The sequence below is a fragment of the Phacochoerus africanus genome, chromosome 15 (genome assembly GCF_016906955.1).
Source record: "Phacochoerus africanus isolate WHEZ1 chromosome 15, ROS_Pafr_v1, whole genome shotgun sequence".
In the NCBI taxonomy this organism is placed as follows: Eukaryota; Metazoa; Chordata; class Mammalia; order Artiodactyla; family Suidae; genus Phacochoerus; species Phacochoerus africanus.
In genome coordinates this window covers 38,800,386-38,821,583 of record NC_062558.1, presented here as the reverse complement: position 1 = coordinate 38,821,583, position 21,198 = coordinate 38,800,386, and the positions used below count along the sequence as shown (strand labels likewise).

The window sequence follows — 21,198 nt, the reverse complement described above, 5'->3', positions numbered from 1 at the left end:
GAAGTCTACATCCCGCAGACAGCTTAGTGGCCTAGGCATGCCACTTCTCCAGGGACCTGGCCTTGCCTGGCTGGCACTGTTCCTAGGGGAGCCAGCAGGACCTGAAAGTCTGTGCCATCAGTAGCCAGCACTGGGCTCAGTCTCTTCCTCCTCTTACTCAGTTTTCCTTTTCACCCAGTGGGAAAGGCAGCTCCAAAGAAGCATCATGCATAAAAGAAAAATACAACAGAAACCAAAAAGCCACCACCATAGGAGTTCCTGTCAGCAGAAATGAATCTGACTAGCACCTATGAGGACACAGGTTCGATCCCTGGCCTTGCTCAGTGGGTTAAGGATCTGGCGTTGCTGTGAGCTATGGTGTAGGTCATAGACACAGCTCAGATCCCACACTGCTATGGCTATGGTGCAGGCCAGCAGCTACAGCTCCAATTTGACCCCTAGCAATGGGAACCTCCATTTGCCGTGGGTTCGGCCCTAGAAAAGACCCCCCCCCCCAAAAAAAAAAAAGCTACCATCATAAAGCCTGGGCAGGAGGTGGAGCTACCTGAGTGGCATGTCCCTGCAACGCACCTGGGTGGTGAAGGAAATTAACACGTTGCCCCCCTATTTGCCACAACAGTATCCTTAGGAAAATGCAAAATTCAGCTAACATTCCTTAAGAGGAAGTCGGAAGAGGTAATAGAAGGAAAGGAAGGCAAGCTCAAATCCTTAATTCAGAGAGTCCTTAGATTATCTATTCAGAGCCTCGAGAAAGGACATCATTGCTGCTTTGCTGCAAATGAAACCCTGATAGAGTACTATCAGTTAGTTTCCACTCAGTTGGTATGGGAGATATTATATGAAGTTCCCATTTAATCTTCACATCAACCCTGTATGGAGATAGTCTTATCCCTGTTTTACAGATGAAGAAACTGAAAGGCAGGGAGAAATTGAAGCTCAGCTCTTCATTCAAGGTTGCATAGCTGCTAAGAGAAGACGCCAGAAATTCGACCCCATCCTTTGCTGTAGACGGAGAGGCTGAAGAAATGTTAGAAGGCACTAGGTTATCAGCACGTATTATCACTCCCCCACCGCACACACATTTCAACCTGAGGATCCTCCCAAGCCACCCCCAGACTTGGGAGCCCCTGCTCCTCGGACAATGTCTGAGCTCCCAAAGGAAACAGCACAAAATGTGCCACAAAAGTGAACAGGCCACCTGGCCTGAAGGCTGAGCGGGCTCTGGGAACGTCTGAGCTCCATCAGGGCAACCAGACCAGCTCCCGGATGCACAGTAAAAACTGTCATTCGCAACAACAAGGCAGGCCAGCCAAGTGTGAACAGCCGAGCCTGCGAGAAGAGGGGACCCTGGGGAGCCACAGAGAGCTGGCATCACGCTTGTCAACGACCACCCACGAGCGAAAGCCAACGCATGTGGCGGCTTGGAGTGGCTCCAAGCCATTAGCCAGCGCTGAGCACCATCGCTCTGCCTGAGCCGAGTTCCAGCAAGAGCTACAAGAATAAGGAAAAAAGGAAATAAAATCCCAGCCTAACAGAGAGATTAACCAGAAGGAGAGGCGGGCTATGAGTGTCGGGGTTGCGGGGAGCTCAGATGGGAGGAAAGGTGGGAACAGAGCAGCCTGGGCTGACACGGCAAGTATGGGACTCGTGTGGGGCCCTGGGGAACTCCAAAAGCAGAGACCAGAAACATCCACAAAGTAGGCCACTCCTAGGGGAAGCAGAGCTCAGGCCCCCCTTGGGTTATTTCTGACCTAATCACAGTGAATGAGTCTCCTTGTCATCCCAGATGGTTCTAGGGGCTGGTTAAGCTGTGACAGAGTCACTTGAGATGCTGAGTGTTTTAGGAACCTGGTGATTCATTCCCAGATACATTACTTCATGCACGTCTGTTTATTAAGGACCCGGGATGTGTGCAGAAAAGACGTGGTCTGTGCCTTTGCAAAACCTGTGCTCTCAGAAAGAGGCACAGTTGTGTGACACAGAATAGCACCTACTCAGGTGTTCCCCTGGGTTGGGCACGATCCCTTCCACCTTGTCCAACCAGGCCACCTCAGATGGGTGTCACAGAGACTTAAGAATGAAATCCATTGGAGTTCCCGTCGTGGCACAGTGGTTAACAAATCCGACTAGGAACCATGAGGGTGCGGGTTCGATCCCTGGCCTCACTCAGTGGGTTAAGGATCCTGCTGTTGCCGTGAACTATGGTGTAGGTTGAAGACTCGGCTTTGCTTCTGCATTGCTGTGGCGGTGGTGTAGGCCAGCAGCTACAGCTGCGATTGACCCCTAGCCTGGGAACCTCCATATGCCGCAGGTGCGGCCCTAGAAAAGACAAAAAAAAAAAAAATTGAAATCCAGGAGTTCCCGTTGTGGCTCAGTGGGTTACAAACCCAGCTAGTATCCATGAGGATGGAGGTTCAATCCCTGGCTTCGCTCAGTGGGTTAAGGATCCCCTGTTGCTGTCTTGATTCAACCCCTAGCCTGGGAACTTTCATATGCCTCGGGTGTGGGCATAAGAAGAAAAAAAAACAAAAAAACCAAACCAAACAAAAAAATCCACCAACGGGTTAAATCCTGATTGAAAGGAACGTGGTTTATAAAACCCAGCTCAGTGCCAGATGAACTAAGGAGTATTAATCATACTATGAAAGGAGGCTTTGCCAAACTCGGGCTTCTTGCTCATATTTTAAATTATCTACTTCACCAAAGTTCCATTTTCTCATAACCTTTAGAAATCCATCATGGCACAAAGCAAACCCTGACTTGGTACGCAAGACATTAATCAAATCTATCACATGCAGGGGTGGGTGTGGGAAGCGAGCCTCCAAGCAGCATATTCAGAGGGTTCACGAAGGTGCAGAAGTGCAGCCACTACTCTAACCAGTTAGGGAGGGTTAGGGAAGGCTCCATGGAAACAGAGGACAAGATCTTTCAGCTGAAAGAAAGCTGAGGTGGGGACAGATCAGAAGCAAGAGGTGGCAGCCCACAGGGAGGTTTGGTAGTCAAAGTAGTTCAGATGAAAAAAAATAACTGAGGAGTTCCCGTCATGGTGCAGTGGCTAACGAATCCGACTAGGAACCATGAGGTTGTGGGTTCGATCCCTGGCCTCACTCAGTGGATTAAGGATCGGACGTTGCTGTGAGCTGTGGTGTAGCTCACAGACATGGCTCGGATCCCACGTTGCTGTGGCTTTGGTGTAGGCCGGCGTCTACAGCTCCAATTAGACTCCTAGCCTGGGAACCTCCATATGCTGTGCGTGTGGCCATAGAAAAGACAAAAAAAAAAAAAGAAAAGGAAAAATAACTGAGATTATATGATGATTAAATAAAGGAGATGATGGAGTTCCCATCCTGGCGCAGTGGAAACAATCTGACTAGGAACCATGAGGTTGTGGGTTCCATCCCTGGCCTCGCTCAGTGGGTTAAGGATCAGGCGTTGCCGTGAGCGTGGTGTCAGTCGAAGAGTCAACTCGGATCTGGCATTGCTGTGGCTGTGGCGTAGACCAGCGACTACAGCTCCAATTAGACCCCCAGCCTGGGAACCTCCATATGCCGCAGGTGCGGCCCTGAAAAGACAGAAAAGACAAAAAAATAAATAAATAAAACTAAATGAGATGATAGGAACTGACCCATGTTTAAGACTTTTGCTTGCTGGTTCTGATTTTGGGGGAGCGAGGGTGAAAGAATGAAGGCTGGTCAGCCAGGGGTGGGACTGGAGACAGAATTTCTCATGGCATGGAAAGTGCTGGGGCCACTGCCAGGTGGCTGGGGCCAGACCAGGAAGGCAGATCAGAGGACTTGGCCTTCGAGGGCTTCATTTTCATTTGATCCAAAAACGTAGCCAAAGCTGCGTGAAGTGAATGGGTCTGAGTTTATGGTTTCCTTACCTATACTCTGAAGTCAATGAAACCTTCAAGGCCACTAGAGCTTGGTTGGAGAAACGTTCCCCCCTGGGCAAGACCTGGAAGCAGAACTGGCAGGTCTGTGACCAGAGAGCAAGAGGGCACCATAAACCTGCCTGCCTGGGGCGTGTGCCGAGCACACAGCAGCCCATTAACATTGACAATGAGACAGGGCCACCGCCTGCCTGTGCAGGTCACTTCCCTCCACATCCCCTCAAACCGCACAACTGGAAAATGGGGATAAATACTATTACTCCACAGGGGCTCTTAGGAGCAACCATCTATGTGAACATGACTGCACACATTGCTTCCAACTGCATCAGCTGTGATAGCGCTTGCTGCCTCTAACGGAGAGTGACAAGAACAGCTCCAGGGACACTTCTACTTTAAGGTGGCATAAAGGATGCGCTGATTGGCAACTCTCAGATTCACTGCTGGGTCAGGGCGCAGGAGTGGCACCCACAGAAAGCTCATGGGAGATATTTGCTAGTGCCATTCCAAATGCTGGCTGAAGCCTCCAAACGACCACCTAGGAGATACCCCGCACATAACTGAATCTTCCAGGGAAAAACAAAGGCCCTAAATCATGCCTTAAAAAAAAAAATTTAAAAGACGCTGCTATCATGTTATGTACTTGCTTGTTCTATAGCTAAAATACATAGGGAAAGAGAGCTTAAAAAATATTTTTAGGAGTTTCTGCCATGGTGCATAGGGTTAAGAATCTGACTGCAGTAGCTCAGGTTGCTGTGGAGTTAAAGGATCCAGTGTTGCCGCAGCTGCGGTGCAGGTTGCAGCTATGGCTTGGAGTCAATCCCTGACCCAGGTACTTCCATGTGCCGCAAGTGCAGCCATTACAAAAAAAATTTTTCAAGTTGTCATTGACATACTCCAGTTGTATTCCAAGATGCTAATTCCTCAATCCACAGAGGGTGGTACTGAGGACAGAATCCAACATTCCTTTCCTCAGCTGAAGGGAAACACAAGCCATCTAGGCATTACCATGAGGGACAGACAGAGTTCGACAAACACTCCCTGGCTGGGCAGACTGAGAACTTCCTGATCAGCTCTCCGATTAGGATGGATTGTTTAGGGGGTTGTGTCAGTGCCCTGGAACAAAGCAGAAACTTATCTGCTGGATAGAGTTAGAAGCTGTGCCATTTTACAGCAGGAACGCAGGTCCTTTCTGATGCTAAGAACCTGGCATGCTGGTGTGTGGCCAGGGCTCAGCACAACACATGCACTCTGCTTTTCTTCTCTTTTTTTTTTTTTTGTCTTTTGCTTTTTCTAGGGCCACTCCTATGGTATATGGAGGTTCCCAGACTAGGGGTCGAATCGGAGCTGTAGCCATTGGCCTACACCAGAGCCACAGCAACGCGGGATCCGAGCCATATCTGCAACCTACACCACAGCTCACAGCAATGCCGAATCCTCAACTCACTGAGCAAGGCCAGAGATCAAATCTGCAACCTCAAGGTTCCTAGTTGGATTCATTAACCACTGCACCACGAAGGGAACTCCACACTCTGCTTTTCTTTCACTATCCTTGCCAGATACAGCTCCTGATGTAAGACACACCCGCCTGCCTATGTATCCCAGGCCAGAGGAGCCTGTGAAAGGACTCCTTGGCTCCAGATCATCCCAATGCTTCCCAAGTGCCAAGGATGAGGCAGGAACTGCATGGAGCTTCAAGGCTGGAGGGATGGGGTGACCCTGAGTAAGTTCAGAGGCTGGTCGGGGAGACAGACACAGAGAGAGAGATGCCCAACCTGACTCCTATAGAACATGCTGGATGTTTCCTCTCCACCCACCTCCCAATCTCCAGAGAGAAAAGTCATTCCTCATCAGGGGTGACCACCCCACCCCCACTCCAGGGTCTATCAGGGAGGTTTAAGGTCTATCAGGGTGTGCAGAGACAGGATCCGGAATTGGCAAGAGGTCAGCATCACTGGCTGGTTGCTCAACCAAGTCTCAACTGCGGCCAGCACTCCAGGCTCTGCCTAAAATAAATCCACCCGCTCTGACCCCTCCCCTAATAAAAACGGCTAACAGCCACCCAGTGCTCCCACTGCTGTAAGCCAGGCAATGTGCTTGTCTGAGGTACGCTGTCCTGTTTCAACCTTGGAACAGCCCTCAAAGGTGATACTGGTATTGTTTCCTTTTACGGATGAGGAAACACAAGCCCAGAGTGGTTATGTCAAGCACCCAAGACTGCACAGCAGTAAATGGCAGGGCGGGACTCAAGTCAGTGCATGCTCTTAACAACCCTCGCCCCAGTCTACCCCTAGTACCCTCGTCTCTGGCCTGTACAGGACAGCGCATACCCCCTTTTCCCCTCTGCCCAAGTATTAGGTCCTCTCCCCAGCACCCCTGACTCCCAGCTGTGCCTAAACTCCACTTGTCCACAGGCTCCTTTACTCCCTTAATCAAGCCTTCACTGTCCTTTGCGCTCTCAACTCCTGCTACAGTGCCATCCTATCAGAATTTACTGCCAGGCTACAAACTCAAATGCCTACAGGCACCAGGCAGGCAACAAATGTGGGGAGCTGGGGTGTGTGAGGACCGCAGGTGCTAAGCCCTCACGCTGTGACCAAGCATAATACCTGCTTAAACACCATGCAGACTGAAAAAAACAGGTCCCACCAGGTCCCAAGGCCACCACCAGGCCACTCGCTCTTGCCACCCATTTCCAACCACTCTTTGCAGGGCAGCCTGAGTGAGTTTCAGTCTGAAACGTGGCCACGTCACTCCCCTGCTTGGAGCACTCTGGGACTTCTGCATCATACCCCCCACACACATACCCCACACCTCCACCGCATGAAGTCCCAGCTCCTCTGCACGGCCCTGGCGATAGAGAGACCCTCCAAGATCAGGATCCAATCTCTCCTCCTCACCCCCCAACCCAAGCCCACATACCCCCACCCGCCCACTTCCATTCCATCACCCGTACATCTCTGCTCCCCTGCCCCTGTCCTTAGGATAGACTTTCACTCCCTGCTCCCTGATCATCTTCTCTGGAAACACTGAGCACAATCAAGCTTAGTCTCTCTGAAGCCTTTCCTGATCAAGCTGCTCCCTCCCCAGATCAAGCCGATTGACTCTATCTCCTACCCCCATATTCCACCTCCTTGGGGAACTACCTCTACTTCCCCGACTCATCCTCCACTCTCTCCTCCTCTAAATCCTCCCACTGTTACAATATAAGCCACAAAAAGGGCATGTCATATACCCGCCTATCTTACTGCCAACCAGACTACAAATCTTTCACAAGCCATAACAGGATCTGCTCCATTTCTGTAATTTCTGCAATGGTTGTTCTAAGTTTTGAAGAAATACATTCAAGCCAGCTGGAAAATTCTACCTAGCTTTTCAGTTGACAGGATGAAAATAATTAAAAAAAAAAAAAAAAAAGACTAGCTATTAAACCATTACTTGAGTTCCTGTTGTAGCTCAGCAGAAACAAACCTGACTAGTATCCATGAGATAGTGGGTTCAATCCCTGGCCTTGTTCAGTGGGTTAAGGATCCAGCGTTGCCGTGCCTCTGGCCTAGACCAACGGCTATAGCTCTGATTCAACCCCTAGGCTGGGGAACTTCCACATGATGCAGGTGTGGCCATAAAAAAGCAAATAAAATAAAATTAAAATAAACTATTACCTTTTTTTTTTAACTGCTAATGCCCACTCAAATCTTAAATACACATCTCAAAGTCAGAGCCAAAAAAAAAAAAAAGGCCTAGCCAGACCCAGGATGGATCAAAGAGCTAAGAAAAGAGAAGACAGTTGTAAAGTTCAATGCCAATAAGAAGAAAGACCGGGAAGCGGGCCCTCCAGCAAAGAATCAGGTGAATCAGACCTGGTCTTTCCTTAGGCAAAGCAAGGAGGGGCAGAGATAAGTTCCCCAGGCCAGTTATGATTCCCATGGAACAGCACCCAGAGGTGAAGAGTCTCTCCCAGGCCGTGGAGGGCTTGTCCATTGGTTTTGTACTGTTTCCTTATTTTGAAGGAGTATTTTTTTGTTTGTTTGTTTTTTATCCTTTTAGGGTCGCACCTGCAGCATATGGAGGTTCCCAGGCTAGGGGTCGAATCAAAGCTGTAGCCGCTGGCCTACACCACAGCCACAACAACGCTGGATCCAGGCCATGAGTGCGACCTACACCACAGCTCATGGCAATGCCAGATCCTTAACCCACTGAGTGAGGCCAAGGATCAAACCTGAGTCTTCACGGATACTGTCAGATTCGTTTCTGCTGAGCCATTACGGCAACTCCTGAAGGAGTTTGTTTTGAACAAAGGCTGGATGGGTATATTTGATGTCTGAGGTTACAAAGTAGCAGCTGCTGACTAGATTTTACTCAATTGGCTATGTTTAAGAAATAAGAATTGGGAGTTTGCTGGTGGCCTAGTGGTTGAGGATTCGGTGTTGCCACTGCTGTGGCTCAGGTTAGATTCCTGGCCCAGGAGTTTTGGTATGCTACAGGAGCAGCCCCCACCCCCCCAAAAAAAGATAAAAAAAGGATAAAAAAAGAAAAGAATTGGTTGCCAAGGTCTACAAGTCAGAAGACTTTCAATGAAAAGTGTAGGTTTTTACTTCTCTTGAAATACTGGAAAATGTGTTAATGAGCAGCCCGTGAGCCTACACAGTAACAAATGGTCAAAGTGAAGTAGCAGCTGCCCCATCAGACAGCACACCCGCTCCCCACAGCCAGGCCCAGGTCAGCCACATGCTCAGGTCCTTGCTACAAGGTCACTTCAGCTGAACCAGATTCTCACAAGTGCTTTGGGCAGAGAACGAGCTGTCCATTTTTATGAGTAGATAAGCACCTCCAACAAAAAGCAAATAACGTAAAGGGGGCTCCCCAGTGGGAAAGGCAACCCAAGCGCCATGGCCTGAAGCAGTTCTCCCCACCAGGGCCACCCCTCCAGGCAAGCGACGATATGGGGTCACCTGCCCCTGGGTACCCATGATCTTGGGAGATGGCCTTCCTCAGACATCCCAGCTGGCCTTTTGAGTCTCATGCCCCGCTTCAAGGCTGGTCCTCCTTTGCCCTTCCTTTCCCAAATCTTGACTCCTCTGAGTTCCCGTTTTCAGCCCAAATTGTCTTGTTCCAACCACCATGATGTAAAATTTAGCCAAATGCTTGTGCAGAGGAAAAGCTGGGGAAGGGTGTGCATGGAGGAAAAAGCTGCATGAAATCATGACTGTCCTTCATGGTCTGTTTTTTTTTTCACTTGCCGTTTTTTTCTAGTTTCTCTGCAGTGATCTGATACCCCATGTACAATGAAACCTCATTAAGTTCTGCTCTTTCTATAAAATGAAAGGGAGCTTCAGGTACAGAACTCCAATTTTTTTCTTTTTTTCTTTTTACAGCCACACCTGCAGCACATGGAAGTTCCCAGGCTAAGGGTCAAATTGGAGCTGCAGTTGCAGGCCTACACCACAGCCACTGCAATGCTGGATCTGAGCCGCATCTGTGACCTACACAGCAGCTTGTAGCAATGCCAGATCTTTAACCCACTGAGGGAAGCCAGGGATCGAACCCACATCCTCATGGATATTCATCAGGTTCTTAACCTGCTGAGCCACAACAGAAACTCCCACAGCTCCAATTTCCAATGCCTTGTAGGAAATAAGTTTCACTGACAAGAAAAAAAAAAAAAAAAAAAAGATGGTGATAGGGATAGGAAGCACCTCCTTTTGGAAAAGAAACTCTGACCTAAAATTCTACCTCTCTCACAAAGGTTCACTTCACAGTGTTCACACATCAGCTCAGAGCCTAAGTTCTAGGATCAGAAGACCCAGGTTCCAATGCTGTCGGTGACACTTCCTGGCTGTGTGACCTGGGTTAAGTTTCAATCTCTCATAGGGTCAATTTCTTCTTCTGTCAAATGCAGATCCTGAACATATCACACACATCTGCTGGAAGGACCCAAAGGCAGAGAGGGCACAAGCAAAGTGCTTTCAGACGCTGCCTATTAACACACAGTAGGGGTTCAATACCCGTGAGTATTTTTTTTTTTTTTTGGCTAGGCCTTCAGCATAGGGAAGTTCCCCCACCAGCTGCAGCTTCAACTTAACGTCATAGCTGCGGCAATGCTGGATCTTTAACCCACTGCGCAGGGCTAGGAGTTGAACCCACACCTTACCAGCAGCCTGAGTTGCTGCAGAAATGCCAGATCCTTAACCTGCTGTATCTCATCAGGAACTCCTGTAAGCTGTTATTTTATTGTGAACGACCTTACTCAGCTTTGACTGATGGGGAGAGAACGGAGAGAGGCAGGAAATGTCCAAATCAGGGAGTTCACCAGCCAAAGGGAGTCCCATGAGCTCCCTGAGCAGGAAGGTGGGATGGGGCGGTCTTTGGGACCAGGGTCCCTCCAGGGGGCTGGATCCCTAGGTGCTTCCTCTAAGTTTCCTTCAGGGGCCTCCATGCTGTAATTCATAAGGCAGCCCCTGGGAAGGCACTGCAACCAGCAGCCAGAGCTCATGCACGTGCCCTCTCCGACGTGGGGGCTCACGGGTTGACTGTTCTGCCTCATGAAGCGCTCTCGAGCAAATGTGAACTCAGACCCCCTGACAGCGACGGGTAAAGAGCAGTGTAGCAGCCGCTCCAGCCTGCGCCCAGCTGCCACTACCGCCATTTCCACCAGGCAGCTTTCTGCGTGCAGAGGGGAGGTATGGCTTTTCATGACAGGGGGTCCCGGAAACAGACAGCATCCCCCACGAAGACTCGGAAGGCGGAGGAAGCTAAAGGCGTCAAGTATCGGTTACCAGGCTGGAACTCAGCATGCCTGGTGCTTGCTCATTTTAATTGGTGCCTCCGCTGGCCTGGTGACACGGGAATTCTGCCTTGGCGAGACCCTGGGAAAGCTGGGGGACCGACTCTGGCGGAGGCAGATGCCCAAGCTCCCTGGGAGGCTGTGAAAATCTAATTGCTGTTCGGTCTCCAGCTGCCATGCTGCCTCTGCTTCCCGGCTCAGCGGTGGCCACCTGCTGTGCCAGGAGGGAGGCAGAAAAGAATTCAGATCTTGGTCTGGGTGCAGGACCCCTGCTCCTGCATAATGGTTTCCAAAGCAGCAGTTGGGTTGTGGCCATGACCACAATGTCTGTGACTGGCTAGGCAGTTACTGTGGGACCACCCACACGATCTCACCAAATCCCGCGATAACGCTACCGGAAGCCGCTATCACGATGCAGCCCTACAGATGAGGAGGCTGAGGCTTGGAGAGGAGAAGTCCCGTACTAGGCAAGGACTAGAAGCCTGCAGCTGGGCTCCAGAGCCTGAATGCTCAACCATTCCACCACCCAGGGTCGCTTCTGTCACTCGTGACAGAAGCGACCCATGCCACCTTTGGGTTTTATTTACTCTTTGGCAAGTATGCTGGGGAAGTTCAGTTAGAGACAGCTGCAGACACAGGCAGCTAAGATGGAGAGCCTCCTGCTGGGTTGGTCACCCCTGGGGACGTAGCCCCACGGGCTCTTTCCCAGTTCGTTGGCTCCATCTGTCCTGAGGCCAACAGCTCTGGCTCACCTTGACTGAGCCTGGTGCCAACTGGCTACGGCTGCATGAAGACTCTGGAAAGGGGGCAAGGGCGTATGCCTGGTGTTGGGCCCTGCATGGAGACAGTGGCCCTCCACCTTGTACTGGGTCCCAGGGAAGTCCTGATGGTGTACTAGGTGCCAGGGTGAAGGAGGGAGAAGGAGTCCTCTGCTCCATCGCCTTGAGCCTTACCCCTGCATGGCTTGTCGCCAGGTAACATAAACCATCAGCACCAAAGTGGTCCATGAGACAAAGTGCCCAGCTCAAGTCTCAGCCACCACCCTACCCACAATTCTCTTATCACCCAGAAAAGGCAGACAGTACAGGCCCATCTTAGGCAGCTGATGGGTTTAAGGGCAGTGAGAAGGCAAAAGCTGAGTGTGATCAGAATCCCCACAGGAAATCCCTTGTATTGCCTGTGACATTCAGACTCTATGGTCTAGGGACAGTCCAGACCACTAACTAATATGCAAACACTAAACCGCACTGTCAAAAACGCCAGCCCCACTATTTTCAAGGTTATTCCCAACTTCCAGGCTTTAAATACCTCTGCTCACACCTGCCTTCTTTATCAACCTGACATCTCCTGCCTGAGTCATTCATTAGCATTTCAGCAGCCACTCTTATAGCCCAGAGATGTTTGAGTCTTGGATAGAATCCATCCTTGTCCATATAAGGAAAAAATAAATCCAAGCCCTCCTGGTTTCCTGTAGGGATAATTCCCCAGCATCCACCATCCCTAGCCTAGGGTCAAAGGTCACAGGTGGCACAGTGGGGACCTCACCTAAGGAGTTATGGGCTGAATTGTGTACCTCTAAAATCCCTATGTTGAAGTCCTAACCCCCACTGCTGTGGAATGTAACTATTCAGAGATGGAGCCTTAAAGAGGGAATTAAGGTAAAATAAGGTCACATGGGTGAACCCTAATCCAATAGGACTGGTCTCCTTATAAGAGGACACACACACACACACATATACTGAAGACATGGTGAGAAGGCAGCTGCCCAAGAGCCAAGGAGAGAAGCCTCGACAAAGCAACTCTGCTGACACCTTGATCTTGGACTTCAAGCCTCCAGAACTGTGAGAAAATAAATTTCCACTGCTAAAGCTCTGTGGTCTGTGGAATCTTGGCATGGCAGCCCCAGCACACTGAAGACAGGAGTATGTGGCAGGCAGCCGGGGGAAGCATCCGCGACAGCTGCTGGATCAGGGCGAAGACCTGGGCTCCATCAAGGCTCATGCCCTCCGCTGGCTCAGTTCTCAGTGGCTGTCAGACCCACGTAGTTGCCAGCTCTGCTGGAGGGTTTGTATTCTGCCAACTCTTTAATACCTTAAGGGTTTCTATCTGCCACAGACTGAGGGGCAGAATGGCAGCCCCCTGGTAATGAGCTGTGCTGGGAGTAACGAGACTCAAACCATGGTGAGCAGAAGCAGGAAGGGACATTGCCCACCTTTGATGGGGCCTCAGACAGCCCCTCCCATGAGTTAGGCCCCAGAAACCCAACCAGGTTTATCTGGACCATGACCTGTTGAGCGCTGACACATGGCAGGCACCAAACTAGGTGATGTGAAGATGAATGAACATTCAGGGCCTTGAACATGATTAGGTGGTTAAACAAGTCCTTTCCACACAGTAAGCTACTATAAGAATGGAAGTCTGAGAGATGAACCTATCTACAGAACAGAAACAGGCTCACAGACATGGACAGCAGACTTGTGGTTGCCAAGGGGGTGGATGAGGGAGTGTGATGGATGGGGAGTTTGGGGTTAATAGATGCAAACTGTTACATTTAGAATGGATAAGCAATGAAGTCCTGCTGTATAGCACAGGGAATTATGTCCAATCATTTTTGATGGAACATGATGAAAGATAATATGAGAAAAAGAGTGAATAGATGTATGACTGGGTGACTTTGCTGTACAGAAGAAATTGACAAAACAATGTAAATAATGCATAATACAAGGTATTAAAAAAAAAAAAAAAAAGAATGGATGCCCAGCCCAGTTACCAAAGCAGAAAAGGACAGAGCATAATTAGCCCCATCAGGAAGGGGAGGTTCAGAGAAGGCTTCAGGGAGGTGGGATTATCAGCAGGATTTTCAAGACAGAACTGAAGTTCATGAGCAAACATGAGGCTGGGAAAAGCATGCCAGACAGTTACCAGCAAGGTGGAGAGGTTTAAGAATGTACCAGGGATTCACAGAACTAGAATTGTGGGCTAAGGCAGGAAATGGAACTGGTCAGGCAAGAAGCTTCTAGAACATACGTATGCTGGCTAAGGAGCTTGGCCTGCATCCAGTAGGGGATGGGAAGGTCCTGAGAGCTGCAAGCTGAGGAAATTACAGGCAGACCTCAGATACTGTGGCTCAGTTGCAGACCACAGTGGCAAAATGAATATCGCAATAAAGTGAGTCATATGACTTTTTGGTTTCTCAGTGTATATAAAAGTTATGTTTACACTATACTGTAGTCTATTAAGCAACGCATTGCACTAAGAAAACAATGTACAGAGTTCTCACACTGGTGCAACGGGATCAGCAGCATCTCTGTAGCACTGGGACGCAGGTTCCATCCCACCCTGGAACAAGGGGTTAAGGATCTGGTGTTGTTGCCTCAGCTGCAGCATAGGTTGCAATTGTGGCTCAGATCTGATCCCCAGCCTGGCAACTCCATATGCCTCGGGTGGCCAAAAAAGAAAAAAAAAATTGTAATTTAAAAAATGTTTTCAAAAATAGCCTACCGGGGAGTTCCTGTTGTGGTGCAGCAGAAACGAATCCGATTAGGAACCATGAGGTTGCAGGTTCAATCCCTGGCCTTGCTCAGTGGGTTAAGGATCCAGAGTTGCCGTGAGCTGTGGTGTAGGTTGCAGATGCAGCTCAGATCCTGCTTTGCTGTGGCTGTGGTGTAGGCTGGCAGCTGTAGCTCCGATTTGACCCCTAGCCTGGGAACCTCCATATGCGGCGAGTATGGCCCTAGAAAGCCAAAACAAAAAAATCTTATTGTAGAGCACAAGGAACTATATCCAGTCTCTTGTGATAGGTCATGATGGAAGATAATTTGAGAAAAAAATATATATATGTATATATATATATGTGACTGGGTCACTTTGCTGTACAGCAGAAATTGACACAACATTGTAAATCAACTATAACAAAAAAAATTTTCTAAAAGTTCTGGTGGAAGATTTGAAATATTGCAAGAATTCCAAAATGTGACACAGAAAAAGGAAGGGAGCAAATGCCATTGGAAAAACCATGCCGAGAGATTCGTTCAATGCACAGTCAACACGAACCTTTAATCTGTAAAAAAATGCAGCATCTACCAAGTGCAGTAAAACAAGGTATGCCCTACCAGATACCTCAGGTAGGATCTGAGTTTTAAACAGACTGCTCAGGAAAGCAGGGATGGGGACCTTGAGAAAGTCAATGCCAAATACCAAGTGCGAAATAAGAAAGGCCTATTCAGAGGCAGAGCAGGCAGGGATCTGGAATCTCTTCTTTCTTCCAAGAGGCTACTGTTTTTTTCCCAGCTGAGCTTGGTGGGTTACACCCATTAGTTCTTAGAGGTTTTAGTAAACATCCCAGGAAGGGTGTGGGAGAGGAAACTGAGGCACTAATGTACTCTGCACACTCTCCCTGGACCCCGTCAGTTTTATATTTGGCTTTTCTTTCTTTTTTGTCTTTCTAGGGCCACACCTGTGGCATATGGGGGTTCCCAGGCTATGGGTCCAATTGGAGCTGTAGCCACTGGCCTACACCACAGCCGCAGCAACACAAGATCCAAGCCACGTCTGTGACCTATACCACAGGTCATGGCAACACTGGATCCTTAACCCATTGAGCAAGGCCAGGGATTGAACCCACATCCTCATGGATGCTAGTCAGGTTTGTTAACCGCTGTGCCACAACAGGAACTCCTACATTTGGCTTTTCTTAAATAAACTAAAATGAGCCACCAACCTCACCAAGAAATGAACAGCCTTACCAGCAGCCTATCCAAGGCTAGTTTCTTGTCTACTTGGCCTATTTCCCAATCAAGCACCATCATCAGTTCAGAACCTGATCCTGACACAGAATTGAGCTGCTCTTCCCACTTTGATGCTGCAGGAGGGCCAGACACCTACCATCAGCTCTGATACTGTGGGGGGAACTTAAAAGTGGCACCCAAGACAATGATCGGCATTCCCATTTGGAACCATGAGCCTGGCTATTTCCAGAATAATCCATACCCTCCAAATGTCAACCACCCTCCCTCCGGCCTATTCCCTCATTGGCCATGGATGTAACTGCTCTCCTCACTAGGGGTTCTCCTCCTCTGAAGCTGAGACTATTTCACATTCATTTACATCCCTTTCTCCAAAGCACCTTACACAGTGGCATTAGAGGGAAGATCAGAGAGGCACTGCTGCTGCTTTGTGTGATTCTGGACAAGTCACTTAACCTCTCTAAGGTTTTCCTTCCCCAATAAATATGGATAATAACAATAAGTCCATCTTGAGGTTATATGATGAAATAATACATATAAGTGCTAAGGGCCAGCACTCACACTTATTAAGGGCATGGGAAGAAAAAAAAAGGAAAAGGACAGCGAGGAGGGGAGAAGAGGAAAAAGGGAAGAGGTGGAGGGGAGGAAGAGGGAACAGGAGAAGGGCAAGGAACTTTGGGGTCAAAAGGCCTTGGGTTCAAATCTCTGCTCAACTGCTTGCTTGGCTGTGTGACATCAGACAAGTTCCTTGATGTCTCTGTCTCTGTGTTTCCTCCTCTATAAAATTATCATACTCCCTACCTTGCAAAAAGAATCTCAGTTAAGATAACAAGGAAGAAAGAGCCTAACACTGAGATTGCCAACTCTAGGGTATTTAAGAAGTGGGCCTGAAGTCACAGCCACTGATTTCTTGGTCCTGAATGGCGCTTAGGGAAACGTCTGGTCTACATCCTAACTCTCCCGGATCACCCAGCTCTGCCTCTCTAGATGGGTGAACACACTAAAGCAAAGACAGGCCAGTCTGGAGGGCACCCGGCCTCCCACTGCACTCCCATCCATGGGAACAAGGCTGTGCTTCACCACTTCCACGGGGAGGCTGTCAAGCTCCCTGCAAGGCAACTGTGTTCTCTCCAGACAAAGGAGATGGGGGAGTCAGGCTTGTCTTTCCCTGGACACAAGCAACAGCCCTCTGTCCTGGTTCAGGAGCATGGCTGGTGGGTAGAACTTTCATCTGCAAAGGAGACCCTAAAGCACTAGCCTCTGACATCTTAGGCCCCGCCATAAAAGGCAAGTTATTTTAAGCCTCTCCTGGACCCAAGGCCTGAGCAAATGAAGCAAATGGCTTCGGGACAAGGACCAGAAAGGTTTTTAAGGCCCCTTGTACTTCCAGAAGCATACTTAAAATCTAAAAAATTTAAAAGCTCGCAACCTCTCTTGGGTTCACTTTGTGCTGCTGGGCTTTGGTTTAGAGGAAGACAAAGCAAAACCCCAAACCCGCAAATCAATGGATCACGACAAATGCTTGCCGCCTTCCACCCTGTCCTGGGCAGTGCAGGGCCTGAACACCAAACAGGAGAAGCAGTCAGCTCCCACTTCCCTGCCAGAGGTTTCAGATTGGGACAGACAGAGGCCAATATGGAAACTGGTTTCTTTTTTAACAAGGAATGGGGCAGGGAAGCTAGCCAAGGAGCAGGTTTGTGTGAGGTCTCACCAGGCATCCATGAACAAAACCAGGGTACCACAGATGCAAGAGAGGGCACAGACTGAGGGAAGTGGAGCAGGGTGGTCCCAGAAAGCATCCCTAAATTGGGGGTGCAGCATTAGGACCCCAGAGGATTAGTTTCCCAGCAGTTTCTATGTCACAACTCGGGGGTCAAAAGTGGGGTCAAACTTTTGGGTACGTGCACCTACCACCAGACCATCAAAACCACAACTCAATCCCCAAAAGAGAAAAACTGCATCCCCTCCCCCAGCCCACCCTATCAAAATCTTACTTCTGCTAAGATCCTCTTGGCCCAGGCCGTTGGAGGGAGCCAGTGGGGCGCTGCCACCCTCGTCCAAGGTCAGGATGAGGGGAACGTCGTCATCTAAACTCACAGCCATGTTCTCCGCTCCTGCAGCCCTCAGGATGTGATGTCCAGTGCTTTAAATAGTCTCTGCTTTGAGTTCCAGTTCAAAGCCACTGGCCCAGAGGTGCTTCTCAGAAACTCCTCCATCCGAGGCATCTTCTAGAGTTTGGGGGATAAAAGGGGAAAAAAAAAAAAAAAAGGACAATGATCAAAATACAACCACTATTGATGAAAATGTTCTGGAATTAGATAGTGGTGATGGTTGTATAACCTCACAAATATACTAAAAACCACAGAATGCTCCCCTTTAGGGTGGTGGGTTTTATAGTAATGTGAATTATAGCTCAATTTAAAATAGCGTATTGCAGGAGTTCCCGTCATGGCTCAGCAGTTAACAAACCGGACTAGCATCCATGAGGACGTGGGTTCAATCCCTGGCCTCACTCAGTGGGTTAAGGATCCAGCGTTTCTGTGAGCTGTGGTGTAGGTCGCAGATGTGGCTCAGATCCAGCATTGCTGTGGTGTAGGCTGGCAGCTACAGCTCCAATGTGACCCCTAGCCTGGGAATCCCCATATGCCCTGCCCTGTATGCAGCCTTAAAAAGACAAAAAAAGAGAGTATTGCAGTATCCTAGCACTAAAATGTGTGGGGGAAACTTTGCAAGAATAAACAGTGGAGTTCCCATCCTGGCGCAGTGGAAACGAATCTGACTAGGAACCATGAGGTTGCGGGTTCGATCCCTGGCCTTACTCAGTGTGTTAAGGATCCATTGACATGAGCTGTGTGTAGGTCACAGATGCAGCTCAGATCCAGCATTGATGCGCCTCTGGCGTAGGCCAGCGACCACAGCTCTGATTTGATCCCCTAGTCTGGGAGCAGCCATATGCCTCGGGCTCAGCCCTAAAAAGACAAAAAAAAAAAAGAATAAATACTGAAAAGTTAAGGGTAATTATGTCTGGAGATTAAGATTATGGCTAATATATTCCACCTCTACCCTCTCAACCCTTACTCATGTGTGAGTTTCGTAGAGGTCTTAAAACCTTACAAATATACATACAACCATTAAAGTAATAGCAGTTAATACTCAGTGAGTGCTTACTCTGTACCGGGCACTCTTCTAGCGGTTTTCAAAGCTGAATGAAACTTCATAACAGATAAGTAGGATTATTATCCTCCATGATAGAGGGGGAGACTTAAGGCTCAGAGAGGTTAAGTAACTTGACCAAGAACCCACAGCTGGAAAGCCAAGCTTTGAACTAAACAGTCTGACTCCAGACCCGTGCTCCCAGCCACCATTCTATATTTCCTCCAAGACCCTGCCCTGGTATTTTGGCAGCACCTAGTCCCATACAGGGACTACACCTGCCCATATCATTCTCACATAGGCATTATTCTTCTAGCTTTAGGTATTTGGGGAGGAAGGGGAAGAGACTAGAATACTTCATTTTGTTCTTTTTACAGCCACACCTGCAGCATATGGAAGTTCCCGGGCTAGCGGGAGAATAGAGCTGCAGCTGCTGGCTGCCTACACCATAGCCACGTCTGTGATCTACGCTGCAGCCTGCAGCAACGATGGATCCTTAACTCACTGAGCAAGACCAGGGATCTAATCTGCATCCTCATAGATACCAGTTGGGTTCTTAACCCACTGAGCCACAACAGGAGCTCCTAGAATACTTCTTAAAGTGATGTCCAAAGTCACAGAGCAAAAACACTCATTCTGAACTCCCAATTCAAAACAGTCCAAACGAGCCTGTTATAGTTCCTATTTATACACGTTCCCATTTCTGCTGAGGACCAAAAGCAAACACTCAGCAGATCAGACAACAAGAACTTTGAACTTGAAACCAGCAGCAGTTTCCTTCCTCAAACTGTGGCCTTCTGATCTTGATCAAGTTTGCCTCCAAACTAAATGAATGGCAATCCAGCAATTTACTTCCTTCATAAGTCACCACAACAATCAGGAGCAGGCCCCTGTGCGTCAATATCTTCTCACAATTAGGCAAAGTGAGCACTATTCTTTGCTGCTAAGCCTGCAGTGCTCTGCCTAGTAAACTTCCTGTGAGATTTTTTTTCAAGTTTCCTCCAGATCTGGGGATTAATTTTACTTTTAAATCTCAGCAGTGGGAAGACAGAAAAGGAAATCCCAAATGAGACGCTACCATTTGGCAGTCTTAAGGATTTTTTTTTTTCTTATTGGCTTAACTTTTTAATCACAGATAATTTCAAACACTCAAAAGTAGAGAGGCTATGTAAATGAACTTCCTTGTATTAATCACTCAGCTTGGACAATTCTTAACATCTTGTCATTCTGGTATTTTGAAGGCTGAAGAGTCTATTAACTTTCTCAACTCACCAAGGTTTTTCTTAATTTTATCATCATTATAATAGCTTATTATAACTTATTTTAACTGTATGACTATGTTTAACTGCATGACTGCTTGCTTGCAATGGATGCATGAGTTCTGCAGCTCTCAGCTGAAGTGATTTTTGCCTCTCAGGGGACACTAGCAATGTACGGAGAAATTTTTGATGGTCACAACTAGGGATGGGGGTACTGGTGGGCAGAGGCCAGAGATGCACCGAAACAACCTACAATACACAGCTGAGACCCATCAGAACCTAGAAATATGTAGCTCGAAAAGTGAATAGTGCTGCTGTTAAGGAATCTAATAAAGCTAATGTCTCCATTTCACAGGTGAGGAAACTAAGGCTTAGATGTGTTAATTTAACTCGCCTCTTGTAAATAAACAGCAGGGAAGTGATAGAGCCCAGATTTAAACTCAGGCAGTTTGAATTCTGGGAACTTTGCTTAATCATTACCCTTCATCTCTTCCCAGACCAGTTCCCTCATCCGAATTCGAGCCAATCATTTCACAGAGAGGGAAAAGTGAGGCCCACAGTAGAGAAGGGACTTGCCTGTGGTCACAGTGCAGGACTCCTGAGTCCTATCCCAGCGCTCCTGCGGGATTTGCTACCCACTCTACCGAGTACCCAGAAGGGAAGGGTCACCCCTAGGACAGGTCCCAGGGAAAGAGGGCCAGCAGCCATCCCGCCATCTAGGAGTCTCTAGAGGTGTGGGTAGCCTGAGGGCGCCTGGGAAATGAGCAGATAAGGGAGGAGGGGAGCGAAGAGGAGTGCGAGCTCCGGCTCCACGTGCGCAGCCTTGCGACCTCTCTCCCCTTCCCGGGCTTTCCCCTGCTATTCCCATGCGGGGGCCCCCAGACCAGGGCTGGAGGGAGAGAAGCCCATCGATGACTTCCCCACAACCCTTCTGGGCCCGCCTGCCCGCCTCCCACATCCCTATGCCCAGCCGCAACCCAGCACTACGAGCCCCTTGACCCCTGACCCCTGCCCTTTCCCTCAGGCCACCCTTCGCACCCCTTGGATTCTTACACGCGCCGCCCCGGCAACCCGGACCGCGCGCCGGGGTCCGCACTGCGCAGCCCAGCCCGCCGGCGCCGCCGCCAAAGCCCCAAGCCCGGAGCTGTTGCAGCTGCAGCAGCCGCCGCAGCCACCGCCACTTCAGCCGCCGCCACCACAGCAGCTGCGCCAGCTCTCCCATCCACCGCCTACTGTCCTCTCCACCCCCGCCGGCCCCGCCCCATTCCCCGTTTGCTGCGGCCTATTGGCTATCAAGCTGTCATGGTGCGCTCTGACTGGTCAAGCCTCAAGTCCTTCGCAAGTTCTTGCCCTCTGTTAATGCAGAAT

At 49.1% G+C, this 21,198-nt stretch overlaps 1 protein-coding gene across 1 annotated transcript in view; it reads right to left on the bottom strand.

The window, feature by feature from the left end:
- The window catches only part of TPCN1 (two pore segment channel 1), a 75,696-nt gene extending 54,624 nt beyond the window's left edge, over positions 1-21,072 (bottom strand). The window contains exons 1-2 of the mRNA XM_047761811.1: positions 20,884-21,072; positions 17,413-17,646 (exon numbers count right to left, since the gene is read on the bottom strand). Of these exons, the coding sequence (XP_047617767.1) occupies positions 17,413-17,521 (109 nt within the window). The 5' untranslated portion in view covers positions 17,522-17,646; positions 20,884-21,072. The remainder of the gene's footprint in view (positions 1-17,412; positions 17,647-20,883) is intronic.
- Between the last annotated feature and the right edge of the window lie 126 nt (positions 21,073-21,198).